At 49.5% G+C, this 26,894-nt stretch overlaps 2 protein-coding genes and 1 long non-coding RNA gene across 7 annotated transcripts in view; 1 reads left to right on the top strand and 2 right to left on the bottom strand.

Moving 5' to 3' along the window:
* The window catches only part of LOC106989350 (histone H2B type 1-A), a 340,681-nt gene that overhangs the window by 142,282 nt on the left and 171,505 nt on the right, over nucleotides 1-26,894 (bottom strand). The window lies entirely within an intron of this gene.
* Nucleotides 1,386-4,983, top strand: LOC106988090 (uncharacterized). 4 transcript variants are annotated; one of them, XR_008298786.1, is made up of 4 exons: nucleotides 1,386-1,519; nucleotides 1,904-2,928; nucleotides 3,030-3,140; nucleotides 4,177-4,323. It is a non-coding gene; the product is annotated as an uncharacterized LOC106988090 (long non-coding RNA). The 4 variants fall into 4 exon arrangements; XR_001432291.3 differs by lacking the exons at nucleotides 1,386-1,519; nucleotides 4,177-4,323 and adding an exon at nucleotides 4,722-4,983 and having other exon boundaries at nucleotides 1,532-2,928; XR_008298787.1 differs by lacking the exon at nucleotides 1,386-1,519 and having other exon boundaries at nucleotides 1,539-2,928; nucleotides 3,034-3,140.
* Nucleotides 6,239-19,727, bottom strand: TRIM38 (tripartite motif containing 38). Of its 2 annotated transcripts, XM_053223224.1 has the most exons (7): nucleotides 18,432-18,788; nucleotides 16,132-16,672; nucleotides 14,146-14,241; nucleotides 12,020-12,250; nucleotides 10,748-10,770; nucleotides 10,540-10,652; nucleotides 6,239-7,794 (listed from the first exon to the last, which is right to left on the bottom strand). In XM_053223224.1, the coding sequence occupies exons 2-7, from the start codon at nucleotides 16,540-16,542 to the stop codon at nucleotides 7,271-7,273; spliced, it is 1,398 nt and encodes a 465-aa protein (XP_053079199.1). In that variant the 5' UTR covers nucleotides 16,543-16,672; nucleotides 18,432-18,788; the 3' UTR covers nucleotides 6,239-7,270. The 2 variants fall into 2 exon arrangements, with proteins under 2 accessions (XP_053079199.1, XP_014941953.2); XM_015086467.3 differs by lacking the exon at nucleotides 12,020-12,250 and having other exon boundaries at nucleotides 18,432-19,727.

Raw genomic sequence — 26,894 nt, 5'->3', positions numbered from 1 at the left:
GAAATTCCATTGGCATTGATCAGAATTAAATTAATACTTTTGATTACGTTAAACTTCAGGCTTCCAGTTCAATTAAGAATCTATGACACAGTTACCGTGTTTGTGAGACGATACTTGAAATATCAAAAACCAAGAAAAGAGTTAACAGCTAAACTATATCAACATCTGAGAAATCAACAAAAACATGTAACTGACTCAACAGAGAAATCGACAAACGGTATCATCTGGTAGAATACAGATGAAAAAACGGAAATGCTAACAATCATTTAGAGATTTACAACTCCTCAAAATGGACAGGTAACACAATGAGGTGTCATTTTACTCCCTATTTGGCACAAATTATAAAGCTAGATAGAAGCAAGCGCTGACGGCTTCAGGGGACGTAAGAACTCTCCAGCTGGTGCAGGACTCTAGATGCTGAAGCCACCAGGAAGAGTATCTGGCAGCACCTAACAACTTGGAATTTGAGAGTCTGTCACTGGGAGGGTGAAAAACTATGCACACTGCGGAGAAGTACTCTACAGTGTCAGGATTTAGGTAGGTTAGACGCAGCAGCACGGAAGCGTCTTAAAAACATCTTAGAAACACCAGGAGATGCCAGCGTCAGAGCCTGCCCGCTCTCCACCAGTATCCCCACAGGGCAAATAAACAGCCTAAACGTTCAGCTACAGAGAACACAGGAATACATACGATTTATTCTTTCAATACAATGGACTCAACTGCTTGTATCTACATAGATAAACAGAATCAATACCCCGCGGGGGAAAGAGCGGGTGACAAAAGGTTAGATGCACTTGGTGGGCGCAGCAAGACAGCATTTAATGCGGTTCTGCCTGTCCTTAAAACTTCATTTAAATGATGTCACGCTGCATCTAATATTTCGTAAAGTCCCTTTTCATATTTTTAATAAAAGCCTGTCACCTGTTATTTCCCTAAACACAATCCGAAGCAAACACAGTCAGATGTTAACTTTTAAAGATCTGGGGGTTGGGTGCGCAGGTAGTTTTGTACTGTTCCGTTGGCAGGCTTTCTCCGGAAAGCCCGGCGACTGCAGCCCCGCCAGGACAAGGCTAGGAGGGGTCGGTGGTTCCCGGCCCACCCCACCCTGCGGGGGTCTCTTTACTCGCCTCACTTCTTTCCGCTCTGCCCGCCTCAGACCCGGGGTCTCCATCTGCATCCCCTGAAGACTCCCCCAGGATCAGCTCCTTTGCGGGAGCGCTCGCCCACTGAAGGAAACGAGGAAAACCGGGAGCGGCCGGGAGATTCCCAGGGCGCCGCGAGGCTGCAGAAGCCGCCGGCAGGCGGCTGAAGGGGGCGGGGCCGGCGCGGTGGGCGGGGCTCCGGCGGCCGGAGGCGGGGCAGGGCTCGGAGGGGCGGACGCTGCGCCGCGGCCGCGGACTCGGAATCCGGTCTCGCGAGGTCTCCCCCGCTCCGGACGGCGGTGGAGTCTGCGCCGAGGAGCGCCGGCGTGGAGGGGCCGGTCCTGCGGGCCGCGCTCGGGCGCCTGCCCGCCCCGCGGGTGGCGCACACGACAGGCTCGAGGGGAAGGGGTGATGGCGGGTGGGACCTTGAACTCCCCCGGAACAGGCCTCAGGAGAGAAGGGGGTGCTCCACCATCCCTGTGGCTCCTGGGGTGGGGGGACCTGGGTAAGACCAAAGAAATGATCCCTCCGGGGGAGAGGCCCCTTCAGTGTCACTATAGGAGCTCAAGATGTCAACCCTGGGCCTGGGCTCCCCGGGCTCACATCCCTTTGTGATTTGCCCGGGGCAGGCCGGCTTAGGTGTGTCGGGGAAAAAGCTCTCCAGATCACACCGTGGGCTGCAGGCATTGAGAACCACCGATCTGGGCCGAGTCCCCCACAGTAGTGAATGCTTTTTTTTGTCGTCTCTACAACTGAATTAGGACTTTTTCTGGAGTGATGGAGGCCCAGAGAAGGGGTTGAATTACCCAGGGTCCCGCAAAGATTACATGATGGTGGTCCAAGAATTCGTCTTTAGCAGGTCAATAGGAAAGTGCTTTGCAATTGTTAAATTAACAGAAAAACCCAATCTGTTGTGTTACACAGCTGGTGTTCTGTACCTGAGCACTTCTCACAACAGCCTGGGATTATGGCCCCGTATTACTCTCCAGGAAAGGGAGACCCAGAAAGGTGGCCTCACGTATCCTCTTGTAAATAAAATCAGACATAGATCTGTCCCATAGAGGGTGGAATTTTCTATTTTTAAACTTCACTTGATATATTTTATGGACCCCGGGTGTCCAGTAAACTAAAGCAGGCATTTAGGATTGGCACCAAGATGTCAAAGAAAAATCAGTCCCGTCCTCAGATTGGAGAAAAGAGACACAGGCTGAGACGCAAGGCAGGTGGGAAGGAGAGCTGATGAGGGAGCCAAAGGGAAACGAAGGCAGAGCACAAGCTAACACCCTACACCGCCTCCTCTGGAGTGGGGTCTGTGTGATATTCCTCAGGCGCCCCTGATGCCCAAAAACAAAGGGAAGGGAAAAACAAATGGTTAACTGCTAGAGATCACAGTCATGCGGGACACGGGACATGACTCTTCATCAGTTTGCAACTGTCTTAGTAATTTACAAGAAAAACACCATCCCCAGAAACCTGTAGACTCACTTCCCTGGGACCCCCACCTCCATGGGAAAGAAAATCTTATGTAATCAGTCACTCCTCACAATCCTAGGGCAGCTCTTTTCTGTCCCCAGGTCCTGTCCCTGTGCTATAATAAAATCACCTTTTTGCACCAAAAACATCTCAAGAATTCTTTCTTGGCCGTTGTCTCCGGAACCCCTGCCTCCAGACATGCCGGAATGAGTTCTGAGGACTGAGAGCCCTGCCTGTGCACTGCAGTGTAGAGACGCCTGACTCCTAGATTAGCACGGGAGGGACCCTTTTCACTTGTCCAGAGACGCTCAGGGTAAATTCAAGCAGCCTGACTGATTCTCTTGACCGCATGCTCGTTAACATTCTCATCAAACACCTTCCTAAACAACACTTCCTTGTCTCCCTTACTTCCAGGAAGAAGGGAATTGGGATGAAAGGTCTTTGGAGTTTCCCGCTTGTCTACGTCCAGCTGCCTGATGAGTCTTTCCTTCCCTGGGAGTCGGGAGAAGCAGGCTGGCCATACAGGTGGGCATGAGGTGCGGGGCTAAGAGAGGTGGGGGGTGAGGATCAGGTGACACGGAGGCCCAGGGCCCGAGGCTGTCTGTGGGCAGACAGAGTGCAATTACTGATGTGGAGAGTTCTAATAGACCTGGTCTCCAGGGAGAAGCTAGGCCTGAATCTGCCACACGCCAAGGACTCAGGGTGTCTGAATCTCCCTCCCTCCCTCCCTTAGTTTCAATGTTGACACTTTTTTTTGTTGTTGTTGAGAGAGAGACAGAGTGTGAGTGGGGGAGAGGCAGAGAAAGAGGGAGACACAGAATCTGTAGCAGGTTCCAGGCTCTGAGCTGTCAGCAGAGAGCCTGACACGGGGCTCGAACCCGGGAACCCTGAGATCATGACCTGAGCTGAAGTCGGACGCTTAGCCGATGGAGCCACCCAGGCACCCCTAGTTGCTGAGACTTTAAGCCACAAGTTTCTTATGATAGATTGCAAAATTTGCCCCAAATGTATCTCATCCCATGTGTTTGTCTGCTTTTGCATTCGTAACGTTGAAGCTTCTCCCGTCAAGAGGTGGAATGTATTTGTCTCTCCCTTGGATCTGGGCTTGGCCAAGTGATTTCACAAATGTCACCGAAGCAGATGCTTGAAAAGAGCCAGGTGCATTGCAACCTGGTCCCCTCTTGGTTCTCTCAGAACCTGAGCAACCACGTGAAAGAGGCTGAGCTTATCTGCCAAGAGGAGGAGGGACTCCAGGCAATAGCCTGCCAACCTCCGGACTCATGGGTGAGCCCATCCCGGACCAGGCAGGGCCCGCTGACTCTCCAGGTGTTAAAGAGACAGGAGAAGGCAGGACCGGGTTCAGCCACCTGCAGCCCTGGCTACAAGAACCTCCAGCCCGTGGAGGTAAAGTGTATTGTAAGTGTAATCATTGGTAGCAGTTTTAAGCAACCAAGTCTGGGGGTGGCTGGAGGCAGAAATTGACACGCATTCAGTGAATGGCCTTGACTTAGTCTTTTACAGCCATGACAGCCCACGGGTCCTTCGTGTCATCTCTTTCCAGGTACAAAAGCGGAGCGTGAGTCTGGTTTGTGCAGTGCAAACAAGGAAGAGGGTTCTCACCTGGAACCCAATCAGCCCAGCTTCTTGATCTTGGATTTCTCAGCCTCCAGAAGTGTGAAAAATAGATGTTTTCCGTTTAAGTCACCCAGCCTGTAGTATTTTGTGATAGCTGTCTGAGACAGTTATCAGATTTCATTTCCTTGGTGGCTGTGGGGGTATCTTTGTCAAGTTTTTATGTCAATGAGTTTGTAGGCTTTTTTTTTTTTTTAATCCACTAACTAGAACAGTTTAATATCTGCATGTGGTGACGTTGTCATCTACCTCAATGTCTAATCTCCCTTACTTCCTTGGCGTGAGAATCTCGGAATGTTAGCCGGCCGCCTTGAAGAACGAGGCTATTTCTCAGTTCCCTAGGTGAGGTCTTAGACTAAGTTCTGGCTGAGACAACGCAAGCAGAAAGTTGTACGGTAGGTTTTAGGAAGCTACGTCAAAAATAGCTGTCGCATGCATGCCCTTTACTTCCATGTTCCCTTCTCCTTCCTACAGCTTGGAATGCAGGTGAGATGGCTGGAGCTGTAGCCGGCTTAGATCCCAGCGGTGGGGGAAGGGCTGCTAACAGGAACCTGGCAAATCTGTGGAGTTTCCAGACCGGCCCCGGACTTTCTGGATTTCCTGGACTTCTACATCTGGACTGTTTTTGTATGGGAGAGACATGAACCTCTTTCAGCCACTATCATTTTGGGTTGTCTAGTCAACAGAACTCAATCTAATCTCCCAATAGCAATGCGTTGCTAGTCCTTTGGGGGGGGGGGTGGGGAAAGTAGCCATAAAATCATCTGCTCTTTATCTGTTTTGTTTCCGTGTATTTAATTGGGATTCTGTAACTTCCTGAATGCCATTTGCATGTATTAGTCTGTTTTGATTTTCATTCCCCTTCTTGAATGAGGTCATTCGATTTCTTTTAAAAAGTAATTTCTCAAAATTTTCAAATTTATCTGCACGCAATTCTTCAAATTACTCTCAAAGCTAGGATTTCCTGCATATGCTCTCTTGATTCCATTTTACTTCCTGTTTTCTTTTTTAAAACTCTGCATTCGAATAGTCAATGATTTATCCAGTATGCATTTTTCCCCTTTTTCCCCTTAAGGACGAGCAGAACTTCGTTTTCTTTCTGGAACTTGCCTGCACCTGAATCAGTTTCTCATTTTATCTCTATTACCCTTATGGCCTCCAAAGGTTTGTTTTGTTAATTACAAAAAAGGTCTTAGCTGAATGTTTATCATCGTTCTTTCCTATTCAGCAGTCTAAGTGTTTCACGGTATAGACTTCTCTGAGCAGAGTACTCTATTCCGCTGGGGAAAGACTACACTTATGGATAAGACGGGACTGCAGGACACCTAGAGGTAGAGACGACTTAGTGACTTATCCTGCACAAAGGTGTGGTCTCTCAAATAGCCCGTGGGTCTGAGGCTCCAGAAGTAGGTCCGTGCACTCAGACGATGGGGCCAGAGAACACATACGACTGGGGTTCCTTGGGGGGAGGGGGATCACTTTCCTCTTCCTAGCTGACGTTCTCCAACTAGGGTCCTGTAAATTAGACTAAGAAAGGACAAATAGGACACAAAGAGAAGTTATTAACGTGTCGTGAGATCACAGAAAATATGTGTATTGGTCACTGCCCCCAGTTCCTGGCACAGGGCTCCTAAATCCTTTGGAACTTGCTGAGTGATAGGAGCGTCTCTTGTTCTAACGAAGCAGCTTTGGGTGGCTGCTGGATAGCTCCAGGATGGGGGCAGGTCACCAGAAAGACCAAGCCATGGTTTAGGTCACCCCACCTACCCCCTCTCCACCCCACCCTCTGGAAAGGAAGGGAGGAGGGACTGGTAATTGGATAACAGCTGATCGTGCCTTTGTGATGGAACCTACATAAAAATCCCAAAGGTACAGGGTTTGGAGAGCTTCTGGGTTATGAACATGTCCACGTGCTGGGTGACATACCCCCAACTCCATTAAGGACAGAAGCTCGTGTACTAGGAACGTTTTTGGACCCCATCCTATGTATCTTTTTTTTTTTTTTAAGTTTATTTATTTATTTTGAGAGAGACAGAGACCGTGTGAGCAGGGGAGGGCAGAGAGAGAGAGGGAGAGAGAAAATCCCAAGCAGGCTCCGAGGCTGGGGACAGTCTTGCGGGACTGAGCCCTCAACCGATGGGGTCTGCTTGAACTTTAGTTACTTGTCAGGATTGAAATGGTAGGACATTGCACCTGTCATGAGAAGCGAACTATACAGCCAGAGTAGGTAGGGGTGAGAGGGTAGAGGAGAAATGGAGTTTTCCCTAGACACATGGGAGCACTAGGAGACGGAGAACTCAAAGGTGTGACTGGCACTGGGGCTTACACCATCTTAACAAAGGAACCATTGACTTTTAGAGAAGGGATAAGACAAAGGAAGACGGCTTTTTAGGTGGTGCACCGAGTCCCCCAAGAAAATTCGTTTTCATTCTTTCTCTCCTTTCCATTCGGAACATCTCGTCGTAGACCACGTTTCATTCTTCTTTTCACACTTTGCTATTGCCCAGACAGAGCTCGCTAGGCCCGGTGGGCATCCGAACTCGCCCCATCATCCGGGCCCAGGGCTCAGATGATTAATCCGAGGTCAGCGGTTAGAAGCGTCACTGCTATTTTGATTTTCCTGCTTTCTTGCAGCTGGCAGACACAACTGCAGCTTTCCCGCGCTCCCCACCCATGAGTGCATACGGCATCCGACAAACCGGGAGAACACAGACCCCCTGAGCCCTGGGTCACCCTGGGGGTCACCCAGAGACTCCTGTAACTCCAGGCTCTGAACCCACGGAGGGGCTGCAGAAGACAGTGCATGCTCATTGCTATTCTCTTGCTTTCCTCGAGCTCAGGCTGACCATCTGTGGATTTCTGCAGTTTCCAACCATTCATGCAAAGCAGGTTTATTAAGTAGCCACAAGTGCAGCAGAGTTCTAAGTGCAACAGCAGCGAAAAGAACAGACCAAATTTCTGCCCTCAAGGGATTTCCATGATATTTTCTACGTTAGCTAAACCAGAAGGTTTTGCTACTTTCCTTACTTGTCTGGGGGAGGCAGGAACAAAGGAGAATGTTGATAAACCCGGAAGTAGGGCCGGAGAGTATCAGAGAAGGAGGCCCTCGGGAAGGTAAAGATGTGGGAGCCAGTGGTCATGTTGTAAAAGGATACAACCCCGACATCGCAGTCCAGAAAAACCCCCACAACCAGGGGCTGCTCCCTCAGATAAAGGGAGGTTAGGGGAGAGGTGAGCGCTACGTAGCCTTTCTTTACACATAGTCTGATGGCCCAGAATCCAGACTGAGGGCACTGTATCACGCCAATGTCCCTATGCACATTTTCCAAACAGACTCCTAAATCCCAGCCAGTTCCTTCTCCTACATCTACTTCAAAGTACTGTCTTCCTGAGGTGAAGCCTTCACAGCCCAGGATACTGGGTAAGACAGTGAATCTCCTAGAGGAATTGCCTAGATTCTCCTGGAAGCATCCACGAGTCACTTGTCTCCGATCTTCAGACAGAATTAGTTCATGATGGGCTGTGTCTGGATCCAGAGTCACGTTGACTGAAAAAAAAAAAAAAAGAAAGGTAAGGAAGGAAAGGAGGGAGGGAGGAAAGGAGGGAGGAAGGGAGGGAGGGAGAGAGGAAGAGAGGAAGGAAGAAAAATGGGAGGAAGGAAGGAAGGAAGGAAGGGAGGAAGGAAGGAGAGAGAAAGAAAAAGAGAGAAAGAAAGAAAGAAAGGCACATTTTTTGTTGTGAGAGCACAGTTTAATTTAAGTTAAAGCAGCCTGTGCTGGAACCCAAGCACCTCTCTTACTAGTGGCGAGAGCTTAGGCAAGTGATTCTCCGGGACTCAATTTTGTTACATGTGAACTAGAAATTGTCATCTCTATCACAAAGAATTGTGGGGGAACTGAATGAGTTTAGGTACGCTTAATGCTCGGTAAAGTTCCTGGACTATGGGCGAGTGCCCAGTAAGTGGTAGTAATGGGAACACTATCACCTGCATCATCACCGTCTTAGTCACTCGGAGAAGTCAAGGACCAGAACTAACCAGGACAACAAACATTACAGAATTGCAAGGAGAAACAGACAAGTCTACGGTATTTTACCACTCTGTTTTCTATAACTGATAGATCAGGCAGGCAAAAAAAGGGAAGATATGAAAGATCTGAACAACCCAACAAGCCCAGCCTAATAAATATATGTAAAGCTCGGCAATTAATAAACGGAGACTATGCCCTTTTCTCAGGTATAGATAGAAGATGTACGGAGTAAAGACTAGTCAGAAAGTAAGTCTGAACAGATTCCAGTGAATCTATATTGCACAGACCATATTCTCTGACCTCAGTACAATCCGGTTAGAAACCAATAAAATAAAGATAATAAAAAATATTCTAGGGGCGCCTGGGTGGCTCAGCCGATTAAGTGTCTGACTTCGGCTCAGGTCATGATTTCGTGGTCTGTGGGTTCGAGCCCTGCCTCGGGCTCTGTGCTGACAGCTCAGAGCCTGGAGCCTCCTTTGGATTCTGTGTCTCCCTCTCTCTCTGCCCCTCCCCTGCTCACGCCCTGTCTCTCTGTCTCGCAAAAATAAATTTAAAATGTTAAACATTTTTTTTTTAATTTTAAGTTAAAAAAATATTCTAAATAATAGGAAATGTAAATGTTGCTAAATCATAATATGACGATTATTTGGACTTGAACAATAATAGAATGCTACATACAAAAAATTATACAGTGGGGTTAAGGTGGAATTTTCCGGAAAATTTTATAGCCTTTAAGTGTTTATTTTAGAAAAAGAAAAAAGCTGGAAATTAAGAAGCTAACTATCCAACTTAAATTAGAAAAAGAACAGAGAAACCCAAAGAGAATTTCTTTTTAAAAAAGGCAAATAAACAGGGGCGCCTGGGTGGCTCAGTCGGTTAAGCGTCCAACTTCAGCTCAGGTCACGATCTCGCGGTCCGTGGGTTCGAGCCCCGCGTTGGGCTCTGGGCTGATGGCTCAGAGCCTGGAGCCTGCTTCGGATTCCCTCTCTCTCTGCCCCTCCCCCATTCATGCTTTGTCTCTCTCTGTCTCAAAAATAAATAAACGTTAAAAAAAAATATTTAAAAAAAAAAGGCAAATAAACAATAAACCGATGAAATGAAAATAATGCAATGGAGAAGGAAAAGCCAAAAGTAGCTTTCATGAAAAGACTAATACAACAAGCATACCTCTAAAAAGACTTATCAAAAGAGAAAATAAGAGAGAAGGCAAAATTGGAATGAATACAGAAATTTAAAAATTAAGAGAATTAATGATAAACTCTATGCTACTAATAAAATCGGCCATGTTAAGAGGCCCATGTGCAAGAGGTTGAGGGGTGCCTTCTAGAAGCCGAGGGCAGTCTCTAGCCAACAGCTCCCAGAAAGCCAGGGCCCTAAGCCCTACGATCGTAAAACAATGAATTCTGCCAACAACCTGAGTGAGCTTAGATGAGGATTCTTCCCCAGTCTAGCTAGTCTCCATGAGAACCCAGCCTGGCCAACACCTTAATTTGCAGCCTTGTGAGATCCTAACCGAAAGACCAACTAAGCTGTGCCCAGCTTTGTGACCAACGAAAACTGTGAGATAATACGTGTGTGGTGTTTTAAGCTGCTACATTTGTTTACCGGTAGAGATTATACAGCCGCCAAATCATTTTAGGTTAGCTCCGATTTTGTGCCAAACAAGTTTTAAAACACTTTCAGTTTTCAGAGCTTTTTAAATTTTGTAATTATAAATAAAAGTAGTGGAAACACAGAAAGCACTGAGGGAGAGAAACAACAGAGCAAGAAGCTCTGGCTTTGGATTTGGTAAAATTTGGTTTCCATCATGGTTGTAGCATTTACCGTCTGTGTTATCCGGGCCACGGTCCTAAAGTCATTTGAGCCAAAGTCCGTAACACTTACTTATCTTTCTTACATCGTTCTGAGAGTTGAGTAAAATATTAACCACACACACTATGTCCCAGGCACTGCGCTAAGCACTTTACGCACGTGGATATATTTACGGTTCATGAACAACCCAAGGAAGTGGAAATTCTTCCCATCCTCATTTTTCAGCTGGGGAAACCAAGGAAGTTGTTTGCCTGGGATGACTCAGCTAATATATGGGAGAGCAGGAATCTGAAGGGTCTGTACAGATAACCAATATGCTATGTCTCCGCTGAAGTACCACTAAACGTCACTAAATGACCTCTCTGGCTATGAGCCTGCCCGGGGACAGGTGGCGAATGTGATTACCACATAAGGTCCCTCCCACCCATAGCATTTCGGGATTCTTCACATACCTTGATAGCTCCTTAACATCTTCTTCATATCAAAATAAAGCTCAGAAACACTGCACACAGTATGAACTTCCAAAGAATGGGCCTCTGGTGTTTCCAGCTTCACAGCCGAACTCCTAGAACAAGGAGAGGCCAAGGGTCTCTTCAGTGATACATTCTATTCAACTCGATCTACCCAGGCCCTCCCCTCCCGCATTCATATAGGACTTACCTGCGCAAAGTCTCTTTCACGTCCTACAGAGAAACAAAGACAAAAAGGGAGTGTGAGAACCTGAGTATTTCGTGAGGATTGGCACACGGGCTGCTCTCCGGAAATGCTCCTTCCAAAGAAGCAAAGAGAGTGACCCCAGCCTCAGATATTGACGGACACTAGATAGAGTCATCCCCACCCCAGCCTCCTGCGATGTTCGGCATGACAGGACGTTCGTCAGCCTCTGAGTCTGTTCTCTGCCTTGCTGAGATCTGTGGAAAGCTGTGGGGTCTGCAGTCACAGCCTGTGGGATGCTGACGCAAGAGGCCAGAAGCTTTGCCCACGTGCCCGCTGGCAAGGCTTCCTTCTTGCCTTGACCTCATTTCTTTCAGAGCGAGCCCATATTAAAGACCAGCTGCCACAAAGGGTCCTTCGTGGCGAACCCACGCACAGCCCCCTGCAAATGGGCCACGAAGATGGTGGGGACAGTTATCACACAGTGGTATGGCAGGTCACGTACAGTCTCCCACTTACAGCGGGAGAACCTCTAATTCCATTAGCGGAAACTAGAACGAACAGTTCCTGGCGTAGTTGACCTTACTGGGCTGGGTCTTTCATTCAGCTGAAAGAAGGCCCCATAAGGGCCGTGGGGGGCTCTGTAAACAAATCAGGGAAAACTGTCACTCACGCTGGCTGCCCCACTTGAACATCCGCCAGTCTCCCGGCGGAGCATTTCAGGAGGCAGTTTGACAGTCAGGGTTCTGTGCGCATGGGACAGAGGCGGATGGTGGCAAAAGTTACCCCATGATCCTGTTCGGCCAAGGACCCCGCCACGTCCACCCAGTGGGGGGTCTAGTTTTCTGACTCGCATAAAGGTACCCTATAGACTAGTGAGGGCCACCCTGTAGATACCGAGGTGTATCTAAACATTCCTTTAAATTCCCCTCATCAATGTGCCACTTTTGAGTGAGACAGGCAACTTGCCAATCTTCCCACGCTCCCTCACCCTTCTTCTCTCTCTTTTTTTTTTTTTTTACATTTATTTACTTTTGAGAAACAGAGTGAGACAAGGCGGGAGCGGGGGAGGGGCAGACAGAGAAGGAGACACAGAATCCAAAGCAGGCTCCAGGCTCTGAGCGGTCAGCACAGAGCCCGACGCAGAGCTCGAACCCACAAACCGTGAGATCATGACCTGAGCCGAAGTCAGACGCTCAACCAACTGAGCCACCCAGGTGCCCCACCCTTCTTCTCTTAACAGGTCCAGGGTGCCTTCCCACAAGCGCATGGCCCCACCTGCAGCAACTTCTGGGCTGAGCTCTGACATCTCTTCTCTAGTTCCAGGATGTGACTCTTGAGTTCTTGGCTTTTCTGTTTCAGAGTGGCCTCGTTATCCATCAGTCTCTGTAGAGTCTGCTTGTTCTCTTTCTCCAGTCTCCACAGGTAAGACTTCTCCTCTTCATGCAAAAAGCTCTGAAGATTCTTGAAGTCAGACTGGATTTTTTGTTTCTGACTCTCTATCTTCTCCTAGAGTCAAGAAAGTAAGCTCAGAAGGCGGAAACAAGCCAAATGCCCGTCAGCGGGTGAAGCGATGAAACGTGGTGGATAGGCAACGGAATGCTACCGAGCCTCGACGAGGAACGAAATTCGGACACACGCTACGACACGGGTGAACCTTAAAGGCGTGATGCTAAGTGACATAAGCCAGACACGAAAGGACAAATGTTGTAGGATTCCACTTACATGAGGTACATAGACTCGTCAAATTCATAGAGACAGAAAGTGGGAGAGTGGTTACCAAGAGCTGAGAGGAGAAAGGAATGGGGAGTTGAGCGTTTAGTGGGCACAGAGTTTCAGTTTGGGCTGATGAAAAGGTTCCGGAGAGGGGTTCCCACCAGTGGTTCCCACCGATAGGTAGTGGTGATGGTTGCACAATAACGAGAAAATACTTAGTGCCATGGAATTGTACACTTGCGAAGGATTAAAACAGTAAATTCTGTGTTACGTATACTTTAACACACACGCGGAAGAAAAGTTTTCACAGCTACTGTGACATCCTTTTCCCAGGAGTCACTGGAGCTGGATGACTGTCACAAATTTCCTCTGTAGGCTGTTCTCAGATGTGGGAGAGTTGTCACAAGTCTATGCAGTCACCCGATTGATTCTCTTCTTCGGCCAAATGCAGGAGGAAGGAGGGGCGGGAGCACCAGATAATTTGATCATGGAACTAGGGCTGAAGCCAAACGCTTTAAAGGTTTACAGAGCGGGGGGAAAAAAACCCCAGTTTTTATTTGGGATGTAAAGAGGTATTTCTGGGCCTGAGGGAATGGCCTGAAGCAAAAGCTCGAGATGAACATCGCGGAGATGTGACTCTAAGACAACAGGCCATCAGGGAAGGTCAGTGCTACCAGCAGGGGGAGGTTGGGGTGGAAGGATTTTTTCATAGTTATGTGTAGACTGACAGAAGCCAGATGACACATCTTGTGGGACCAGGCTTTCATTTTGGGGGATACAGAACTGCACTTTCCACCAGTGCTTTCCCAATTCAAGCAGTGTTTGGATGACTGAGATGTCGTGCTAAAAGTGTCCTGGGTGGGTTTTCCGTATATATTAGTGTTTTTTGTTTTTTTTTTTCTTCTTGAGACAGAATGCACAAGCAGGGGTGGGGCAGAGGGAGAGGGAGAGAGAGAATCTCAAGCAGACTCCAGGCACCAGTGCGGAGCCCGACGCAGGGCTCGATCTCACGACCGTGAAACCGTGAGCTGAGCTGAAATCACGAGACCGACGCTTAACCGCTGCCCCGCCCCGGTGCCCCACTGTACGTATTAGTTATAATCAAGATCCTCCCCGCGGCCCAAGATCCCAGAAATGAGGGAAGGGAGAGCGTCCTCTGCGGGTTTAGCATCCGCACCCAAAGGAGCAGGGCAGAGATCGGAAGAGACCCCCGAGAGAGGCAAAGCGGTCGGCCAGCCTGAGGGGTTCGGCCGTGTGTTGATGGATTACATAAATATTTCCATACAGGAATGCATCTCTGATCACGGGCAGCTAGTCAGTCAAGGAGGTCAATCCGGAATGACTGTTTTCTCAGTGTTCACAAAGACTGGCCTCTGAACCAGACTGGCCTTCAAACCAGGAAGGTACCGTGAGGTGTTTCAAATTTGAAACGTAGGCAAGGAGGGCTCTCACCTACACAGGCATTCCAGCCAATGACTATTGGAAAGTTGAAGGGATTGGAGATAAATTCTCACAGATGGAGACCACCACAGGCATCGAAGCATGTAACGGTTTCTTCTCTGGGTTTTATTGGGTTTTATTTGGTCTGGTTTAGGGAAAATAAATGATCATCCTGTTTAACCCATCACCCGCCGCACCTTTGCTCTAGGGTAGAAAATAGCTTGAGATCAATGAACCCAAATTCTTACATTCCATTCGCTTATTTGCTTTCTTGCGAGCACCTTCTGTTTCGTACACTCCTCTTCCAGCTGCTTCAAGTTCGTCTGGGCATTCTGGAGCCTTTCCTGAAGGGAGGGTGAATAAAGTCTATTCAATGTGACAACTCTTCTTTAGGCACGTAAGAGGAACCCCAGGCCTCCCAGACTATTAGAATAACACTGGATACTGGGGCGTCTGGGTGGCTCAGTCGGTTGGGCGCCCGCCTTCCACTCAGGTCATGATCTCACGGTTCGTGAGTTTGAGCCCCGCGTCGGGCTCTGTGCTGACGGCTCAGAGCCTGGAGCCCGCTTCGGATTCTGTGTCTCCCTCTCTCTCTGCCCCTGCCCCACTCGCATTCTGTCTCTGTCTCTCTCAAAAATAAATAAACATTAAAAAAATTTTTCAAGGTAGATTTTATAAAAGAATGTGCTGAACCAAACACAACCAATGCCAGAATGTCTGACGCACAGGGAACTTTGTGTGTGCTGTGCTAAGTCGGGAAGGAAAGACCAGGATGCCAGCTCAAGTTCATGGAGACAGCTAATGGAAGAGGGTAGTGCTGGTATCTTTTGAAGAGTGATAATCCACGAAGCCAGTCTGAAATGATTTAGTATCGATATCAAGCTTTTGGGTTATTTTTCAAAATAATTTCTCACATTTTCATGGAAAACAATTTTAAGCTGACCCAAATTGCTAGCTGTGGCTAATACTACAAGGGTCAGCCCCTGCCTTCTGTAAACCCAGTAAGTATACTTATTAATTCTTGAGTGTTCTCAGGAAAGGGCTCTGTGAAGCTTGTCAGGAAAAGATGATATTGCCCTTTCTACCCAGGGGACCCGGGAATCTTACTCCAAACCCACCTCCACCTCATGGGGGAGGGAACCATGAGCACCACACTGGGGACAACAATCTTCCTCTAATCTAAGCAGGACAGAGAGAGAATAAGGTGCCAGGTCTGTGCCCCTCCTTCGCTCCCTGTGGCAAAGGCCAGCCTGCCTCTACTGCTTTGGAGTGAGAAACGTAGGCACTGCCCCAAACCTCTCCGTCCACCTCAGCCTCCGTGAACAATCATTTCCAAATCCTTCAGCTCCCCTTCCCAAATCTTGCTTGAAACTGTCCCATTTCCCCCTCCTTATGGGAATAATCTGAATTTTATCCCTTGCTATTTTTACTTTATCGGTGGCCAGACGTCCTTTTCAAAGTCAGCCTGATCCTCCGATTTGCAAATAAAAGCCTCCCCCCCGCCAGTGACCAGTACTGCTCTGGGCTAGGATTTAGACTCTGAGCTGAAGCTGCGGTTCTGGGCCCAGACCCTCCTTTCCCAGCCCATCACCCACCTTTCCCTCCATCCCACACCCCGCTGTGCCTCTGCACATACGGTCCCCTCTCTCTGGAACGCCCTGCCCTCTCTTTTCTCCAGGCCTCTGTCTACAGTTAATTGTTACCTGTCCTTCAGGAGTCACTTCTCAGAAGGCTCCTCAGACGCCGCTCCCACTCGGTGCCCACCCCCACCACCCAAGCCAGGTCACTCCGAGCAATCTCTTTTGCTGACATGTCTTCCCTACCAGACTGTAGGACACCCGAAAGGTGGTGCATCTTTGTTTCCTGTGTGTGCAGAGTGTATCACAGTCTCGCCCACTGTGGTTGCTAAAATGACACACACGGGGTGAGGCAATAAACCACGCAGGGCTGGGTTCGAGCGCGTTGCGTTCTGGAGCACGGACAAGCGCCTCACAGCAAGAATGGAGAGGGACAAGAGGGTGGCCTTCCCACTGGAGGTCAAGATGGACAGTCAGGACTTGAGTCAATGAGGACCCATAATAAACCATTTTTCACACCACGAAAGACAGGACCTGATGACGTGATGACAGCTGTAGTTCAGGGTCATTTTCTCGGGTTACAGGCCTCGTAACCTCAGGCCCGGGGGGCAGCATGGGAGCGGTACTCGCCAAAGCCCCTCCGGTCCACGCGCTTACCTTGTAGCCTTGGCATACGTCCTCGATGACAGCTGTGTCATGCCCTTTGTGCTGCGGTGACCGCTCACAGCGCCAGCAGATGAGCTGGCCTTCGTCTTCGCAGAACAGGTGGAGGAACTCTCCGTGTTCCTCACACGACATTTCCTGGTCCATCTCCTTGATGGCTTCGATGAGATTTCCCAGGTGCTTGTTGGGCCGGACGCTGGCCATCCGAAACGGAGCCCGGCAGTGGGGACAGGAAAACACATTGAGCGACGGCTCCTCCTGGTGTAGGTTCTTCAGGAAGTCGTCGATGCACTGTCTGCAGTAGCTGTGCCCACAGCTGATGCTCACGGGCTCTGCCATCAGGAGCAGGCAGATAGCGCAGGTGACTTCTTCCTTCATCTTCTTGGTGACTATGGGGGAGGCCATGGCTCTGCCTGACAGGCTCCAATACCGGATCGAGAGGCAGAGATGAAAATCCACAGGGATGGAAGTACACGTCGCCCGAGCCTCGGCGCGGTGCCCTGCGCTGGCCTCCACGGGCCCTGGAGTCTCCTCTCTCGAGAGAAGAAACGGATTGGAATTTAGATGATACGTAAAATGTAGCTGCGTTGGGGGCACCTGGGTGGCTCGGTGGGTCAAGCAACCGACTTCGGCTCACGGTTCATGGGTTCGAGCCTCGTGGCGGGCTCTGTGCTGACAGCTCGGAGCCTGGAGCCTGCTTCCGAGCCTGCTTGGGATTCTGCGTCTCCCTCTCTCTCTGCCTCTGTCCCACTTGCGCTCTGTCTCTCAAAAGTAAATAAACGTTAGGGGCGTCTGGGTGGCTCAGTCGGTTGGGCGTCCGACTTCGGCCCAGGTTATGATCTCAGGGTTCATGGGTTCGAGCCCCATGTCGGGCTCTGTGCTGACAGCTCAGAGCCTGGAGCCTGCTTCCGATTCTGTGTCTCCCTCTCTCTCTGCCCCTCCCCAGCATGCACTCTCTCTCCCTCTCTCTCTCAAAAATAAACATTAAAACATTTTCTTTTTAAAATAAATAAACATTAAGAATTTTTCAAACAAATGTTGCTATGTTGTGCGAAACAGGAGTGACTAGCACGTGTGGCCACTTACATTTACATTCGTGAAAATTAAATAAAACTTAACAATTCAGCTTCTCAAGCAGGCCAGCCACGTTGCAGTCGTTTAACAGCTGCGGTGACTGGTGGCTACACAGGAGCACATAGGCAACACTGTCACTGCAGAAGGTTTCCTTCCAGCAAACACTGACAGAGGACAACGAAGGTTTCCTGCAGCAACGGAGAAGTCAGGGAGGGAGCGTGATACTCTTTCCTGCTCTAGGAAACATCCAGAGTCACTATTCCCAGAACTATTTCTTTGGGACCCGTAGGAACACCGAGGTAACTGGGTGGTCTATGAAGGATTCCATGGAGGTCATCCAATGTGACTCCACCCTTCCCCGCTGCCACTCCCCCTCCTTCACCCCACCCCACCGCACTCAGTCCCACAGGGAACAAAAGACAGCGGGTTAACAGAGTCTCAGGGAGCCCCAACCGGGACCGATAATGAAAGTAAACAAGACAAGGAGAAGAACCCATGTGTCCTTTCCGGAGTCCTCTCAGCCTGAGGGAAAAGAACTAGAAGGAGCTGGGAGAGGGGTTGTCGCGGGGGGCAGAGCTCCTGCCGAATCAGGGAGCGGGCTGTGTCTTCTCCAGGCCGGGGCCTGCGTCTCGGGGTGACTGGAGCGCAGGGGCTCGTGTAGGGGGAGGCGGGAAGCAGATGGGGCGGGGAGGAGGACACCGGACGGGGAGGCGTGAGCAGGAGCAGAGGGGGTGACCCCGCGCCCACCGCGGCGCGGCTGGGGACCTCGCTCCGTTCCCCACTTCCCGCTTCCGCGCGTCTGCGGGGGGCAGAGCGGCGGGGACGCCCCGAGAGCGGCCTTTCCTTTGACAGTAACATAACCGAAAACGGGGGTGCCGCTCAAGGTGCCGGGACCGTCTCTCGTAGTCACCGAGGAATTCCTCTGGGGACCTCGGCGCCCCGGCAGGGGTGGGGATGGGGTGCTCTCCGCCGGCACACGCGGGGCCTGCCCGCACGGGGGAAGGCGCTCCCCTCCCCGGGCCCCCACCCCTCCCCCGACGCCACCGCCCGCCGACCCGGGAGACCACGGGCGGGAGCCGAAAAGCGGTGACGACCGTGTGCAGGGTTCGCGCGATGCGTCGGCAGCACGCGCCTCCCCCCCCCCCCCACGCTCACTCGCACGCTCGCTCACACTCACACGCGCGCGCATCCCCGGCCCCCTCGCCGACGCCCTGTCCCACCTGCTTCCCCCGCAGCGGACGCCCGCCCAGCCCGGGCCGCCGCCTCCGCCGCCGCCGCCGCCGCCGCCTCCCGACGCCCGGTTTCGCCGACCGCGGGCTCTGAAACGAAACTGCTGTGGGAGGCGGGCCCGGAGGTCCCGGAAGGAGGTCTGGGGCGGCGCCCGCGAGGTCCGGGAGGAAACGGGCCGCCGAGTCCCGGGAGGAGGAGGGAGAGGGGGAAGAGGGCGGCGGAGTCCCGGGGGGGGGGGGGAGGAGGAGGGCCGCGGGGTCCTGGGAGGAAGGGGAGGAGGAGGAGGGGAAGGAGGAGGAGGAGAGCCGCGGGGTCTCGGGAAGAAGTGGAGGAGGAGGAGGGCCGCGGAGTCCCGGGAGGAGGAGGAGGAGGACGAGGAGGAGGGAGAGGAGGAGGGGAAGGAGGAGGAGTGCCGCGCGGGGTCCCCGGGGGAGGAGGAGGGGAAAGGATGTCCGCGGGGTCCCGGAAGCAGGAGGAGAAGGACCGCAGGGGTCCCGAGAGGAGGAAGAGGAGGGCCGCGGGGGTCCCGGGAGGAGGGGAGTATCGCCCGGATCTTAGCACAGAATACCTCTGTCACAGCCATAAAAAGGCGGGGCAGATTAATAACCCCGTCAACTATTTTGTGACCTTAGCACCGGAGCATCTCAGCTCGGGAAGCCCGCGGAGCGTCCGTTCCCAGACTGACTCAGATCGGTCCACGTTTGCCACCACCGGCTTTAGGATTCACCAGCCTTCGGGGCCGACGTTTGTGCCGGTTTGGGGCCGCGCACGGTTCTGTAACTGGCGAGGGGCGCGGCGGGGAGGGGTGGCGACAGCAGCGGCGTCTCTCGGGGTCACGGCGTCGGCCAAGCACGCCCCCTGCGTCTCCGTCCCGCTCGGTGTCCCATTTTCCTCCTCCGCGCCGCTGGACGGGACTCCGACACCGCCCTTCTCCGCAGTAGGAGACGCCCTCGGGGACACAGAGCTCGCCCAGCCGCGGCCCCGTGGGTCCCAAACCGTGAAACGGGCTCCTCTCTTCCCTTCCCGGACGGGAGTCTCTCTGTGTCCTCTGGACCCTTCACAGACACTCCCGCCCATTTGCCACCCAGTGGCTCTTCGGGCCCCGATGGCGCGTCTGGTGGTGGCGGGCCCCGCGCCCAGCGCGGGACGTATCTGCCCCCGAAGTAACCGGCACACGGACGGGGCTGAGGGCTGAGGTCCTGAACCCCTGGCCCCATGGCGGGTCCTTGCAGATCCCCATGACTTTCAACGCCGTGGACGTGACTGTGGACCCAGGGAGAGCTCTTCCCAAGCTGGTCCTCTCAGAGGATGCCAAAACGAAAACAAACTGCCGCTAACACAAATAACAGCAAGGCCAAAGCAACAACGCGCTGACAGTCTGCCTTGTGTGCCATACGTCTCTATGCGCGTATGTGTGTACGCGTGCGTGTGTGACACGTGTTATGGGGCATGCGATGGTGTGTGATACATGGTGTGTGTCAGTGGGATTGTGTGTGTGTGTGCTGTGCGATATGTGCATGTGTGTGTATGTGGAAGGCAGGTTAACAGGGCAAGGGTAATGCAAATATACTATTTAACGTTCTTACGCTATAAGATAAACTGTGATTGGGGCCCCCCGGGGGGCTCAGTCGGTTAAGCATCCAACTCTTGATCTGAGCTCAGATCATGATCATGGAGTTTATGAATTCAAGCCCCGTGTTGGGCACTGTGCTGATGGTGCAGAGCCTGCTTGGGATTCTGTCTCTCTCTGCCCCTCTCCTGCTCTTACCCGCATGAGCTCTTTCTCTCTCTTTCTCTCTCTCCCTCTCTCTCTCAAAATAAATAAATAAACAGTAAAAATATTTTTAAAAAAGACGACCTGTGATTTAATGATGTACACTCTACACTCTAAAGCAACCACTAAAATAACAAAACAAAGAATTATGGTTAACAAGCCACAAAAAGAAATAAAACAGAATCATAAAAAATTTCAAGTTGTCCAATAGAAAGTAAAAATGAGGAAAGGGAACAAAAACAGATGGGACAAAAAGATGGGTGCCAGAGGGGCACCTGGGTGGCTCAGTCGGTTGAGTATCCGGCTTCGGCTCAGGTCATGATCTCACGGTTCGTGAGTTCCCGCCCTGAGTCGGGCTCTGTGCTGACAGCTCAGAGCCTGGAGCCCGCTTCAGATTCTGTGTCCCCCTCCCCCGCCATTCTCCACCCCACCCCTGCTTGTGCTCTGTCTCTGTCTTTCAAAAATGAATAAACATAAAAAAATTAAAATTATGATTACAAAAAAATAAAATTATCATTATATTTTGCATGAATTATTAGGAGAAAATATTTTCCAGGAAAATATCATAGCAACATCTCTTAATTTTGTTTCCATCTTTCCTTCCCATTTCCTGTAACCTACCTAAGGAGCCATTATTGAAACTAACATGTATTTTCCACTGCATCTCAGTGTGTCTTTGCTTACATGTTGATCAGTAGATGGCAGTCTTGCGTTTTTGGTGTCTTAGGTCCATATGGTTTTGCCTTTAAGAAAGCAGAACTACTCCTTTGATCAATATTAAAAACCAACTGTAAATTTAATCTGGTTCTTATGGATGATTTTTAAATGGCTAACAATGACAATTGTATCCAGTCACTTTTAGTGCATTTATTTCTTCACACAATAAACATTTATTGAACAGCTTGTCTGTGGCAGACAGTAGCCTGGACCGTGGGGATATATCACTTATATTAGAGATCATTTATTTCCTATAAAAGTTTCCAGAAAGCTAAAATATGTAAAAAAAAAAAAAAAAAACTACATCCAACACGCTATAACAAGGTAATAAAAAGCGTTGAAGCCAAGGGAAGAAACGACGAAGCATGCAGGTTTTGGCAGGATCTGGATCCTTCTGCAGAGTTGATAACCTCTGAGCCACAGTCTGAAGGAGAAGTGAAAGTTCATCATGGGAAGAAGGGGGCCAGAAATTACGGAAACACTGCATGTGAAAAAGGTCAAGAGTCATTAAAAATATTCCATAATATGTGCGTACAGTGAAGTCCCAGGACCAAGAGCATGGAGTCCATGAGGAAGACTGGCCTCAAATAAATCTGAGACCGACAGAGTGAGGCACATCTGGCAGAACTCATACCTCCTTCCTCCCCTCTCTCTGCATCTTTCCTTCACGGGATGTTTACATGGGGGGAAAATTCACAACCACCACTGAGCCGAGGTGCTGGGGAAGGTGGAAAATGAATATGCCTGGCTTGCTCATCCATTTCTCCGGTTCCTATGACCTTCCACCTGTTTTCAACTCTGTTGCCAAGATATCTTTGGACCCCAAGGGCACTTGGCGGTGAGGTTTAAAAGTTCAACCCATCTACAAAACACCTAGCCTGTACTCTTTAAGAACTCATCGCCATACAATTGTATATAGAGAGAGACACAGATCTCTAACTAGATGTATTGGATGGAGACAAAGCAAATGTGGCCTGATATTAACAACTGGTGAATCTAGGTAAAGGGTATAGGAGGATTCTTTGTATTTATCTTGCAATCTTTCTCTAAGTTTGAAATTATTTCAAATAAGGACATGAGCACAGACGTGGACACGAGGAGACCGGGATCGCGGAGGCATCTCAGAGTCTATCACAGTGTGAAGCGGCCTGTAGACCGAGCTGTGGCCTGATACGTCCAGGGCTCGGCAAGATGGAGTCCTGGGGAGGTAGGCGGGCGAATACAGGCTGTGGTTGATGGCTAGTATGTCAGCCAAGCTGCCTACAGGATCAGAGACCAGATTTACGATGGCCAGAATACGATCACAGGGCAGGAGGCCTGGGATGCTAGGGTAAGACGTGGCATGGTTCTAGAATGAGACCCTTAAGATGCAGGTGAAGGCCACACAGAAAAAGTCCCAGACAGTGTAAGGTAAGACCTGAGGAAAACACACAAGGAAGAGGAGAGAGAGTCAGAGACAGACAAGTGAAAACAATGAAATTTAGTTTGCACACCAAAATGTCAAAATTCATGAAGTTACATAAAGCTAAAAGACGGTGATCAGACTCAACAAATGGCATGTGACATTCCTCTAGATGCAAATAATTTAAAATTTTTTTTTAACATTTATTCATTTTTTGAGAGACAGCATGAGCGAGACAGGGGCAGAGAGACAGGGAGACACAGAATCCGAAGCAGGCTCCAGGGTCCGAGCTGTCAGCACACAGCCCGACACAGGACTTGAACTCATGGACCGTGAGATCGTGAGCCGAAGTCAGATGCTCAACCGACTGAGCCACCCAGGCGCCCCTAGATGCAAATAATTTTAAAGCCAAACGAAGATAACTATGTTTAGGATGCTCGAAACAAATGCAACATTAACTTCTGCTTAAAAACACGAGGAAATTATGAAACTGAAATAGGTCAAAGTGAAATAAGAAAAATCCACTGCTTCAAAACTTGAGAAATACTAGAAAACATACAGGCCTCGAAAGAAGAAGACTTATTGCTGAAATAAATCCTAGACTACCTGTTGTCCCTGGAATGAATTACAGGCAAATTTAGTGGGAGAGCGCATAAGAGCAGCTCCACACAAAGGAGCAACAGGCCGATAGCACCAGGATCAGCATCATTCTGGAGGCTTCACAGAAATACAAAACCTCAGGCCCACCCCAGACCCACTGAGAGACCTGACACTTGCAAACATTTCGTCAGTTTTCACAAATTCCTCATCAGGGTAACGCATATGCCCGTGAAATTTCGGCCGTGCCACCTTAAGGCAGTGGAAGAACATTTTGAGGAGCTGGCTCAGAATGCAGAACAGACCAGAAAGACGAAGAGGAACGTGTACAGTATAGGAAAATGCAGTTCAAGGTCAAGGATAGACAAGAGTTTCTGTATACCCGTAATAGGTCGGTTGATCAGAGCAGAAGTGTTTGAAGGTACTAGGTGAGAAGTTTTTGGAATCAAGGACACTGGTTTCTCAAATCGCAAGTACACCGCGAGTCGGAGCAGGACAAACAGAGGTGATTTATGCCAGTCCTTTGCTGCATTCGACTTTATTGTTGTGTTTCTCCATTGTCCTATCTGCTGTTTGCATAAGAAGTTGCTCCTTTCATAGACAATACGCGAGCTTTCCATGGTAGCTTTTAAGGGTCTCTCTCTTAAAATTCTAGCAAAAGCTGCTGTTGGTGCACGAGGCTTGGTCTCTCTTTGTCTCTTCTTGCCGTTTAGGACCTGAGGCCTTGAAGGCTGTGATTATGCTGCAGGCCCAGGGAGAAGGTGAGCAAGAGGTCCACAGCCTCCTTTTCACCGCGGGGTCGGGAGATAAACTCAATCGTTGCCTTTTCCATAGGGTGCACAACACCTCCAAGCTGAAGGCCCCGTCCGAAGGCCAGTGGCCTCATAGAGATAATCCGTGTTTACTACTCACTTGGAGAACCCCTTGGGAAATCTTCTTTGTGAACGAGAGGTGAATGCTAGTGCCCGCTCGAATCCTTGGGGACCTTGATCTGGAGGCCTATTTATCTTCTTTCAACCGCAGTGTCATTTTGCAGCCAGATTTTTTTTTTTTTAATGTTTTATATATCTTTGACGGAGAGCACAAGTCGGGGAGGGGCAGGGAGAGAGGTGGAGAGAGGATCCGAAGCGGGTTCTACGCTGACAGCAGTGAGCCCGATGTGGGGCTCCAACTCAGGAACCCCGAGATCATGACCCGAGCCGGAGTCAGATGCACAAGTGACTGAGCCACCCAGGTGCCCCACTGCAGCCAGATTTCAAGTTCTAGGACGTTCACTTAGAGAAGTCATGTGGAATGATTCGGGAAGCTCCTCCTGTGGTTCAGCCCTTCTCTGCCACCCTCTGTCTCCCTCTTGGAAAGCGAAGTCGGTTTAATTCTGTGACTCCCACCTTGAGCTTCTTACCTAATAGTACTTTTCAGTTAGGGACGTACTCACTCTCATCCATCAGGCATAACCACCAGGCTAAACTTCCTAGAAGTATAAACCTGATCACACCCCACACTTGCTTACAACGTTTTGCTTCCCACTTTTAATTTTTTCCACTAGAAGATAGCTAACCACAGAGTGAATCTGGGTGTGTAACACAAGAAAGCCTGGAGGAATTCTTTTTTCAAGTCTACATTTTTTTCTTTCTTTCTTTCTCTCTCTCTTTCTTTCTTTCTTTTTCTTTCTTTCTTTCCCTTCCTTCCTTCCTTCCTTCCTTCCTTCCTTCCTTCCTTCCTTCCTTTTCTTTCTTTCTTTCCTTCTCTTTCTTCCTTCCTGTCTTTCTTTTTTTTAACATTTATTTCTTTTTGAGAGAGCAAGAGAGAGACAGAGCATGAGTAGGGGAGGGGCAGAGAGAGAGGGAGACACAGAATCCAAGGCGGGCTCCAGGCTCCGAGCTGTCAGCACAGAGCCCGATGTGGGGCTCGGACCCACAGACAGAGAGATCACGACCTGAGCCGAAGTCAGATGCTGAACCGACTGAGCCACCCAGGTGCCCCAAGTCCATATTTTTCCTTTCAGAATTCACGCAAGTTTTACAAGTGACTCAATTTGTTTAAAACAAATAAAACCTGTTCCCCAAAGTATTGCATAAAACTGGCACTTCAGAAAAACGTTCCGTGTTTTCCCTGTGGCCTCAGTACACTGCTGTGCGTAGCTGTCTCCCACAGGGGCTGCAAGGTGAAGTTCACGCTCCTGAGTGTTACGTAAAGGCCGCTGTGACCCAGTCTTGCTGACTTCTGCCCCAAATTGCCACATCAGTCCCTGACGTGGAGTGTGTGATCTGGGTGCTACAGGTTTCTCTAAAATCAAAACGGGCTTTTTCTTTTTCTGATTCCGGAATAAATAAACACTCTTTGTACAAAACTTTAAACAATATAAAAAAAACCTAAGTGAGAAGGTCAGACTTATTTCTCCCCACAGAGCCACTTATCTTAGATATTTTGCTGTTTCTGACTCTCTAGCTCTCTCTCAACATATACGTGTGTGTATACCTGTACACGTAGACATATACGTCTGGACATGCGTATACACACATAGACAAATACATGCTTATGTGTATTCACACACGTACACACATGCATAATTCCACAGGCATAGGTTATAAACGCTCATTTTCTGTCGTCACCTTTTGGTTTAGTTTTATAGTTTTTTGTTTGTGTGTTTGTTTGTTTTGTTTTAACCGTCTCATTAGTTACCCAAACCAGATAACCAAAGTTAACAGCCAGGTCTGACTCACAGACTCTCATACAAAGATATATTGATATCCTGTTTTCTTGGGTAAATATTTAGAAAAATATGGGGTCCCTTTCTATGTAATCTGCATCTGTTTTACTCGCTTAAATTATACAACATTATAAAAAGCATCCAAGTCAGGGGCTCCTGGGTGGCTCAGTCGGTTAAGTGTCCGACTTCGATTTAGGTCATGATCTCATGGCTCGTGGGGTCGAGCCCCACATTGGGCTCTGCGCTGACAGCTCGGAGCTTGGAGCCTGCTTCAGATTCTGTGTCTCCCTCTCTCTCTGCCCCTCTCCCGCTCTCATTTTGTCTCTCTCTCTCTCTCTCTCTCCTTCAAAAATAAATAAATATAGGGGTGCCGGGTGGCTCAGTCGGTTGGGCGTCCGACTTCGGCCCAGGTCATGATCTCATGGTTCATGGGTTCAAGTCTTGCATCGGGCTCTGTGCTGACAGCTCAGAGCCTGGAGCCTGCTTTGAATTCTGTGTCTCCCTCTCTCTGCCCCTTCCCTACTCACACTGTTTCTCTGTCTCTCAAAAATAAATAAACATTGAAAAAAATTTTTTTTTAATAAATATTAAAGAAAAAAATAAAAAGTGTCCAAGTCAAATGGTACAGATACCACTCATTCTTTTAAAGCGTTGCTCAGTTTTTAAATATAAAGATGTCTTGCAATCTGTTTGGTCAGTCTCCCATTGATGAACTCTTAGGTTATTTCCAGTTTGGCCCTCTGGCTTTCTTTTTTTGAGTTGCATTTTCACTGAATGTGTTTGTGAATTCCGAGAGGATCAACACTTTTATGATATTAAGTGCTCCCACCCAACAATGTAGTCCATAGTTCTACCTAGTCAGGTTGTGTTTTATGTCCTTAATAAAACGTTATTGTTTTCTTCCTTTGAGCCACACGTTTCTCGTTCGAGTGATTCTTAAAAATTTTGCAGTTTTTGTGGCTAGAAAACCTTAAAAACTTTCTATCTCCATTCCTGGCTGGTTATTTCTACTACCGGGGAAAGCAACTGATGGACAGAAAAAAATCTTTCCCGTGTTTGCGGCCAGTTTCCAAATCCCCTTCCTGCTTTGCACCGTAATCCCTGGTGGTGTTGAACAATTGCGATCGTCCACGCTGCGCCTCTGTGCCTTTGCTCTTTCTGGAAGGTCCTTGCCCTTGGTCACTGACTCACCCACACCACCTGTGAAGACTGACTACAGCCGTGCCTCCTCCTGGAAGCAGATAAGGCGGGGT

This window comes from Acinonyx jubatus, chromosome B2 (genome assembly GCF_027475565.1).
Source record: "Acinonyx jubatus isolate Ajub_Pintada_27869175 chromosome B2, VMU_Ajub_asm_v1.0, whole genome shotgun sequence".
NCBI classification, from domain to species: domain Eukaryota; kingdom Metazoa; phylum Chordata; class Mammalia; order Carnivora; family Felidae; genus Acinonyx; species Acinonyx jubatus.
The sequence above is the reverse complement of the archived record's forward strand: the minus strand, read 5'-3'. Positions and strand labels throughout refer to the sequence as shown.